The 10,000-nt window shown below is 41.7% G+C and overlaps 1 protein-coding gene across 3 annotated transcripts in view; it reads right to left on the bottom strand.

Moving 5' to 3' along the window:
- Positions 1–10,000, bottom strand: part of LOC143295859 (uncharacterized) — a 24,358-nt gene that overhangs the window by 5,620 nt on the left and 8,738 nt on the right. For 2 of the 3 annotated variants that reach the window (XM_076607516.1, XM_076607515.1), the window contains exons 2-5: positions 8,525–8,672; positions 4,758–4,856; positions 3,384–3,482; positions 2,571–2,718 (exon numbers count right to left, since the gene is read on the bottom strand). In XM_076607516.1, the coding sequence (XP_076463631.1) occupies positions 2,571–2,718; positions 3,384–3,482; positions 4,758–4,856; positions 8,525–8,654 (476 nt within the window). In that variant the 5' untranslated portion in view covers positions 8,655–8,672. Of the gene's footprint in view, positions 1–2,570; positions 2,719–3,383; positions 3,483–4,757; positions 4,857–8,255; positions 8,303–8,524; positions 8,673–10,000 lie in introns of those variants that run through there. The other variant, XM_076607517.1, reaches the window with a different exon arrangement.

Here is a 10,000-nt window from a genome sequence, read left to right as displayed (position 1 = left end):
AGACTCGAACCTCGGACCTCAGATTTTAAAGTCCAACGCTTTAACCACTCGGCTATTGCGCCCGTCGGAGACAATATAACAACGAGTAGTAGATTATTTCTTTTGAAGATTCAACGGGACCGTTATTGATGGGGTGAGTCGGTTTTTTTTTGGGGGGGTTGTTTTTTTGTGTGTTTTTTTAATAATCATTACCATCATCAGTTTCAGTTTCAGTTGCTTTTTTTTTTTTTTTTTTTTAAGTAGGCGTCGATGCTTTCGGACAATCCATATACGCTACACCAGCAGCATAAAGCCCTTAGTCAAGCCTTTAGTGCATGCACATGGTTAGAATTTTTGTGCACCTATCAAGGAGAATACAAATCCAGTATGATAAATAGAATTGTGCAATCAACAACCATCTACCTGAAGATCTAGTCATCAGCCCCATCCACATGAAATATGCGGCTTCTGTTCAAACGTGTGTGTGTGTGGAGGGTGTCGGGGGGGGGGGGAGAGAGAGTTTGTGTATGTGTGTGTGTGTGTGTGTGTGTGTGCGTGCGTGCGTGCGTGCGTGTATGTATGTATGTATGTATGTATGTATGTATGTATGTATGTATGTATGTATGTGTGTGTGTGTGTGTGTGTGTGCGCGCGCGCATGTGTGTGCAGTGCGTACATGTATAAGTATGCACAAGTTGTTTTTTTGTTTTGTTTTTATTGATATGCACTTGTATGTATCCTAATTTCTACTGCATCTGTGTTTGTGAATGAATTTCGATAAATGTTCGTACCTAGTTATGTACCATTCCCCCCCCCTCCCCCCAATATTCCTTGTGACCCCGGTACACTTGGTAATAAAGACATATTCTATTCTATTCTATTCTATTCTGAGAGGAAGGATTTCTTCCGCAGAATTTTGCCAGGGGACATCACTCTTGTTGCGACGGGTTCATCTCATCATGAGTTACACCAAGTGCGTACTTTACTGCACACAGGACCTCGGTTTAATTATCGTCTCATCCGAATGACCAGACACATCAGTTTGATTTTTCCAGTCAAACGCAGGATTCGAACCCAGACCCCCCACGAACTCCTGTATTTGGCAGATAAGCGTCTTAACCATTCTGCCACCTTCGTCTTCCACAATCATTGTCATCATCATTGTTATCATAATTATTATTATTATTATTATTATCGTTTTATGCTGTTTGACAATGATATTACACAGTGGATGTTTCCAGCCTCTAGAATTATTGTGGCCCTGTGCTGTAGAAGATTTTTCTGTGAAACTGCATGTTTGGTGCATATCTGTTATGCATGTGTGGGTGTATATGTGAATGTGTGTCTTCATGTTTCACATTTATTTGTTTATTTATCATCATTGTTGTCTTATTTATTTATTTATTTATTATTATTATTATTTTATTATTATTATTATCATTACTACTACCTTTTTTTATATCATAATTATTATTTATTTATTTATTTATGTAAGCTTATCTATTATTTATTCACCTTTTTTTTCTTTTTTTTTCTTTTTTTTCTCAAGGCCTGACTAAGCGCGTTATACGTTAGCGTATATGGATTTCACACACATATACACACACACACACACATACACACACGCACGCACACACACACACACACACACACACACACACACACACACACACACACACACACACACACACACAACAAACAACAAAAAAACCTATGATTATATATCTATTATATGTATACAATTATCTATACAACTATACATATATCGATATAAATGCATGTGTGTGCGGTGTATACGTGTTTGCGTGCGTGTGTTGTGTGTGTGTGTGTGTGTGTGTGTGTGTGTGTGTGTGTGTGTGTGTAAAACAAAAGACAACGAAGCAAAAAACAAACAAACAAAAAAGCCTATAATCATATAGATATCGATATAATAAACTACAGATACATCGATATATATGTATATATGCGCGTGTGTGCGTGTGCGTGTGCGTGTGTGCGTGTGTGTGGGTGTGTCAGTGTAACCAACACTATCATCAGTCACGGAAACGCGTGCGAGTGTGTGTGTGTGTGTGTGTACACGTGTGTGTGTGTGTGTGTGTGTGTGTGTGTGTTTGTACTTGTATTTCTTTTTATCACATCAGATTTCTTTCTGTGAAATTCGGGCTGCTCTCCCCAGGGAGAGCGCGTCGCTATGCCACAGCGCATTTTTTTTTTTTTTTTTTTTCCTGCGTGTAGTTTTTTATTTTATTTTGTTTTTTTCCTATCGAAGTGGATTTTTCTACAGATTTTTGCCAGGAACAACCCTTTTGTTGCCGTGGGTCCTTTTACGAGCGCTAAATGCATGCTGCTAGCACACGAGACCTCAGTTTATCGTCTCATCCAAATGACTAAGCGTCCAGACCAACACCACTCAAGGTCTAGTGGAGGGGGAGAAAATATCGGCGGCTGAGTCGTGATTCGAACCAACGCGCTCAGATTCTCTCGCTTCCTAGGCGGACGTGTTACCTCTAGGGCATCACTCCACATGTGTGTGTGTGTGTGTGTGTGTGTGTGTGTGTGTGTAAAAACAAACAAACACTGTCATCACTCACGGAACAGACAGGTAGTGAGCAGCGATGAAGGAGAAAATGACGTCAGCGCTATTGGGAGCCAGAATCTGCTCAAAGAAGCCGGTTCCTGAAGCCATGACGAACACGTCATTGAAGTCGTTGAGGTATGTTGGGGGCTCCGGGATAAGTCCTGAGGAATGGATCAGAATCAATTTTGGAAAAATACAATGAATAAATAAATGAATGAAAAATACATAGAACAGAATAAGAGTATGTCTTTATTACCAAGTGTACCGGGGGTCACAAGGAATATTGAGGGGGTGGAGGTGGGGGGATGGGGGTGGAGGTTGTGGGGGGGGGGGATAGTACATAACAAGGTACGAACATAAATCGAAAATCATACACAAACACAGATACAGTAGAAATTAGGATACATACAAGTGCATATCAATATAAAAACTTATGCATACTCACATATGCACGCACTACACACACACACACACACACACACACACACACACACACACACACGTTTGAACAGAAGCCGCATATTACATGTGGATGGGGCTGATGACTAGATCTTCAGGTAGATTTTTTTTTTAATTTTATTAAATTTTTGTTATTTTTTACCTTATTTAATTTTATTTTATTCTTTAGTATGTTTTGTTTTTGTTTTTTTCTCAAGGCCTAACCAAGCGCGTTGGGTTACGCTGCTGGTCAGGCATGTGCTTGACAGATGTGGTGTAACGTATATGGATTTGACCGAACGCAGTGACGCCTCCTTGAGCCACTGATACTGATACTGATACTCTTCCTCCCCCCCCCTACCCCTTACCCCCACCCTCCCTTTCTTACCGTGGACGCGTTTGAAGACGGAGTTGAAGTCATTGGTCGGCTGGTCTTCATACACAACCTGGATGGGGATATTCTTCTTGCAGCGCTTTCTCACACGGTCTGTTAGAACAGAATAGAATAGATATAAAATAGAATATGTCTTTATTACCAAGTGTACCGGCGTCACAAGGAGTTCACATCAACATCAACATCAACATCAGCAGCTCACAGTAGGAGGGAAGGTGGCATAATGGTTACGACGTTTACCTGCTAATACAGTGTTCGGGGGGGGGGGGGGGGGGCGAGGGGGGGGGGAGGGAAACCTGAGTTCGATTCCAGCGTCTTGCCTTTTCGTCATAGTTTTGAGTGGAAAAATTAATTTAAACTGAGCGTCTAGTCATTCGGATGTAGATGATAAACCGAAGTCCCCCTCTGTGTGTGTGTGTGTGTGTGTGTGTGTGTGTGTGTGTGTGTGTGTGTGTGTGTGTGTGTGTGTGTGCAGCACGCACCTGGCGCATTGAAAAAGAACCCATGGCAACAACAAGTGTTGTCCTCTGGTTCACACATTTCTCTCTCTCTCTCTCTCTCTCTCTCTCTCTCTCTCTCTATATATATATATATATATATATATATATATATATATATATATATATATATATATATATATATATATATATGCATGCACTCAAGGCTTAAACAATAATAAGAATGGTATTTATATAACGCTGAATCTTGTGCAAAGACAAATCAAAGCGCTTTCGCACCAGTCATTCACACGCACGCATATGTCTCTGCACAAGATTCAGCGCTATATAAATACTACAAATTATCATCATTATTATTATCATCAATGCTAGTTTTGTGCTGAATATTGGGGGGGGCGGTTCTGGGCTGAATTCTAAGTTGTGTATAATTATTTCGTTCAAAATTTGTAGCTTTATTGATCATTTATGAAAAAAAAAAAAAAAAAAAAAAAAACCGGACAGAATTTGTGTACATATGAGACGTTGCTGTCAAGTTTGGGGAACGTCTCTCTTTAACTCTTTCCGAACGAAGAACACAAGAGCCGACGATGACGGCACCTCACCGCTGCGTGCATAATTAAAATGTTACAAACGAAAGGTTCTTACATTTAAGGGGTGGGTGAGGACAGATCATACCGAACGCCGAAAGCTACAGCCTGTGCCATTCAGAGACCCTATGGTCATCAGATAGGATGTAAGGGGGGGTGGGGGGGAAGAAAAGACCATGCGGCCCGAATGAGTTAAAAAAAAAAAAAAAAAAAAAAAAAAAAAACCCAACTCGGTGTGAATGAGCGAAACAGAATCCAACCCCTACGTCTGAGGAATCGTCTTAGAACCGAAACCCAAGCTAATAACTGACCCCGATACTCACCGATGATTCCCCTGATAAGTGGGATGGAGACGGCAGCATCAGCACAGCCGAAATCCCCGATGGTGAAGATAGGGGTGTTGTTGTCCACCGGTACAGTATCTGTTGTGGACATATAGCGTAAATATATATATATATATATATATATATATATATGTGTGTGTGTGTGTGTGTGTGTGTGTGTGTGTGTGTGTGTGTAAAGCAATATATATATATTGCTTTACACACACACACACACACATTATATATATATGTATATATATATATATATATATATATATATGTATATACATATATATATTTCTATCTATCTATCAATCTATCTATATATATATAAAGAATTATATGATATGATGTGCTTTACACACACACACACACACACACACACACACACACACACACATATATATATATGTATATATATATATATATATATATATATATATGTATATACATATATATATTTCTATCTATCTATCAATCTATCTATATATATATAAAGAATTATATGATATGAGAGAGAGAGAGAGAGAGAGAGAGAGAGAGGGGGGGATATACGTGTGTGAGTGTGTCGGTCTGTCTGTTTGCCTCTCTCTCTCTCTCTCTCTCTCTCTCTCTCTCTCTGTAGGAACTGTCAATAATGAATGCGGAAATAAAACAAGAGCATACATTTGCGGTATTTTAAAAAAAAAAAGGAGTGTGTGTGTGTGTGTGTGTGTGTGTGTGTGTGTGTGTGTGTGTGTGTGTCGGGGGGCGAGGGGGGACCACATTGGTTACTCAGAAGGAGAGAAGGAGAGCTGAGAGGCACTGGCGTGCCACTAGTTTGACCATCAGTAGGGACATTTTTCAGACAGCCAGGAATAATGTAACAAACATTGTTGACAGGGCAAAGTCAAAGTTCTACTCTTCTAAAATCCTTGCATGCACCACAGCCAAACAGCTTTTCAACGCTACGAACAATCTACTAGGTAAAATGAAAAACACTCCTCTCCCTACAACATTTTCGGCGCAGGAACTCCCTCAAAAGTTTTCTGACTTCTTCACCGGCAAAATATCATGCATTCGTGAGAAGCTTGACTCTGTTGTGTCTCCTTCTTCACCCGTTCAAGAACGCGTGTACAGTGGTCCTGTTTTACATTGTTTCCAACCGGTAACTGAAGATTTTGTGAAGAAAGTGTGTCTGAGCGCTTGTCCGAAATCCTGTGAGCTTGACCCTGTCCCGTCTTCTTTGTTGGTTGAATGTATTGATGTTCTACTGCCACATATTACTCATGTCATCAATTCTTCCTTGCTGTCTGGTTGTTTCCCTGGAAGCTTCAAGTCTGCTATTGTACGTCCACTCATCAAGAAACCATCTTTGGATCATAATTGCTTGAAAAATTATCGACCTGTCTCTAATCTGTCATTTTTATCAAAACTGCTAGAAAAGATCATATTGTCTCAGCTCTTAGCTCATCTGGAGCAGAATGGCTTACTTAATTCCCACCAGTCAGCTTATAGACGTGGTCATAGTTGCGAAACAGCCCTTCTTAGAATAGTGAATGATTTGCTTTCGGGATTTGATGAGGATAAGATATCTGTTCTCGCTCTCTTAGATTTGTCAGCAGCTTTTGACACTATCGACCACTCTATCCTCTTGAACAGACTTAAAACTTCCTTTGGTATTCGTGACACTGCACTAGCATGGATCACGTCTTACCTGTCAGATCGTACACAGAAAGTGTGTGTAAATGGTACATACTCTAGAATATCTGCCTTGAAATATGGTGTCCCACAAGGGTCCGTCCTAGGTCCTGTTCTTTTCGTGCTGTATGCGGCTCCTGTGTCGGATGTCATCAGTCATCATGCGATGTCGCATGAGAGCTTTGCTGATGACACACAACTTTATCAGTCGGCTTCCATAGCTGAATTTGATGCACTGGTGACTCAAACACAGGAGTGCATAGCTGGCCTAAAGGACTGGATGACTCTCAACAAGCTGCAATTAAATGATGATAAGACTGAATTGATGATAACCTGTCCAAAGAAGTTTCGTCAACATCCTTCCTTTCCTGACTCTGTTCTGATCAATAGCGCACCTGTTTCACTTTCTCCCTCTGTTCGCAGTCTTGGTGTAATCCTGGACCAGTCTCTTTCCTTCCAACAGCACATTTCGAATATCTGTAAAGTTGCCTATTTGGAACTGCGTAGAATCAGCTCTATCCGCCACTATCTCTCAACCGATGCAACCAAGACACTTGTATGCTCTCTGGTTCTCTCAAGATTGGATTACTGCAACTCTCTTTTGGCCGGCCTTCCCAAATACCTGTTAGACAGACTCCAACGAATTCAGAATAACGCTGCCAGACTCATTTGCAGAGCTTCTAAATTTGACCATGTTTCTCCTCTCCTTCAGTCTCTCCACTGGTTGCCTGTTTCTGATCGAATAGACTATAAGCTATCCACTCTGACCTTTTCTGCAGTCAACGGATCTGGCCCCAAGTATCTTTCTGAACTCATCCATATCTATACCCCGTCTCGCCAGCTCCGTTCTTCCTCTGATACTCGACTTCTCAGGATACCTCACGTCAGAAGTAAGACCTATGGACACAGATCGTTTTCTTTTCAATCGCCAAAGACGTGGAACAAGCTCCCTGATAACCTCCGTCACTCTGATTCCCTCGCATCTTTTAAATCTCGTCTCAAAACTCACCTTTTCCCTCAGCAATAAGTTCAATTGTGGCAGGTCCACAACTACATGCATGTATATGAATGTGTATTGTGTGTGCGTGTGTTTATGTAAGTTTGTGCCTGCCTATGTGTACGTATTTGTTAGGGTAGCTGTTAGATACACATGTATGTTAAAATGTATGTATGCAGTGTGTGTGTGTGTGTGTGTGTGTGCGTGCGTGCGTGTGTGTGTGCGCGTACGTGCGTGCGTGCGTGTGTGTGTGTGTGTGTGGTCACATTTTGGTGTGTGTATGTAACATAGATATAATATTTTATGTTATCAAAAGCGTTTTTGTAAAGCACCTAGAGCAGATTTCTGGATAGTGTGCTATATAAGTATCCATTATTATTATTATTATTATTATTATTATTATTACTTCAGTCACAACAAAGTAGCTAACAACAAACAGCCGGACAAGCCAACAGATCAACACATACCTCATCCCCAGCCACATCCCTTCTAACCACGCACTAAGACATACACATACATGCGCGCGCGCGCACACACACACACTACACACACACACATACACACACACACTACACACACACACACACACACACACACACACACGCACACACTACACACACACACACACACACACAGATACACACACACACACACACACACTACACACACACACACACACACACACACACAGACACACACACACACGTACACACACACAAACACACATACACACACGCTACACTCACACACACACACTATACACACACACACAACACACACACACACACTACACACACACACACACGCACACACACACTGACCAATGGTCTTCATGATCCGGTCCTGCATGACAGCGATGCTGTAAGATGTCCTGCTCTCTCTCTCTCACTCTCTCACTCACACACACACACACTACACACACACACACACACACACACACACACACACACACACACACACACACACACATTGACCAATGGTCTTCATGATCCGGTCCTGCATGACAGCGATGCTGTAAGATGTCCTGCTCTCTCTCTCTCTCTCTCTCTCTCTCTCTCACACACACACACACACACACACACACACTGACCAATGGTCTTCATGATCCGGTCCTGCATGACAGCGATGCTGTAAGTGTCCTGGTCTCCAAGCCAGCGACCGAAGTTACCGGTGCCAGGAACACCGTAGGGAAAATGGCTGTGGGGGGCGCTGCTGGTCATTCTGCTGCTTGTGGAAGGCTGGCAATCATCATCATCAATCATCATCATTATCTATCATCTTCATCGTCATCATCATCAATCAATCATTATCATCATCATCAGCAGCAGCAGCAGCAGCAGCAGCAACAGAAGTAAGTAGCAGCATCACCACCAGCATCAATGATCATCATCGCATCATCATCATCATCATCACATCATCACCATTAATCATCGTTACTAATCAATCTTCACCATCGTCATCAATCATCATCATCATCATCATCATCACATAATCGCCGTCACCATCATCATCGTCATCGTCATCATCATATCATCGCCATCAATCATCGTCAAAATCAATCATCACATCATCAACATCAATGGTCATCATCGTCATCAGCGTCACCATCAATTATCAACCATTATCGTCATCGTCAATCATCATCGTCATCATCATCATTCAATTATCAACCATCATCAATCATAATCAAGGTAATGATACAATTATGACAATCCTAATGATAAGGGAATTAGCTGTCCGGGGGGGGGAGGGAGGGGACTGGGGGGGGGGGGGGGGGGGGGGGGGCTGTTAATCATTTAGCTAGTTGTGGATGCTGCAATGACAATGATAATAATACTAATGATAATGATTGTCATACTAACTATCGATTATCATCAAGATATTCATAATCATAATGATAAGTAAACTGGCTGTTGGACGCCGCTAATCCTTTTTTTTTTTTGCTGCTTGTGGAAGCTGTTACAATGATGATGATGATGATGATAATGATAATGACGATGGTGATGACCACCATCATCATCATCATCATCATCATCAACATGAATCCTTCATAATCCTAATCAATAATATAATCCCAATAGGAAGGCGGGACTCGGTCCTCTCCTTCCGCCGTTTAAATTAACCCTTCCCCGACCGATGTCGAATACCCCCATCGAAATAATTATGAGGAAAATCGCTTTAAAGAAAAAGGGGGAATAGACCCCTGCCGGAGTTTGGACTAGTGGGTCACGGCTATGTATGTGTAGTTAAAATTCTTTTCCCTGAGTGCTCACACAACACCATGCCGAAACAGGGGTTCGAACCCTGATCACTGGTGAACACTGGGTCAGAAAGAAGTCCAACGCTTAACTCACTCAGTACGGCCAGTCCTCTCTTCTCCTCTACACAGACCCCTCGGATGTCCAATGGGTGTCTCAATTACCCAACCTTTAGCTTCCGTCTGTCAGAATTGTGGTATTCTTTGTCAACATTCACCTCTTCAGTATAAGAGCCTTCCGCTTGTAATATTTTGATGGTGGTAATTGGGGTGAAACGCTGTTAACGTCGTCTCTTTCGCCGTTCGCAT

Source organism: Babylonia areolata, chromosome 21, assembly GCF_041734735.1.
Source record: "Babylonia areolata isolate BAREFJ2019XMU chromosome 21, ASM4173473v1, whole genome shotgun sequence".
Lineage (NCBI taxonomy): Eukaryota > Metazoa > Mollusca > Gastropoda > Neogastropoda > Buccinidae > Babylonia > Babylonia areolata.
This window is presented reverse-complemented; position numbering and strand designations above follow the sequence as displayed.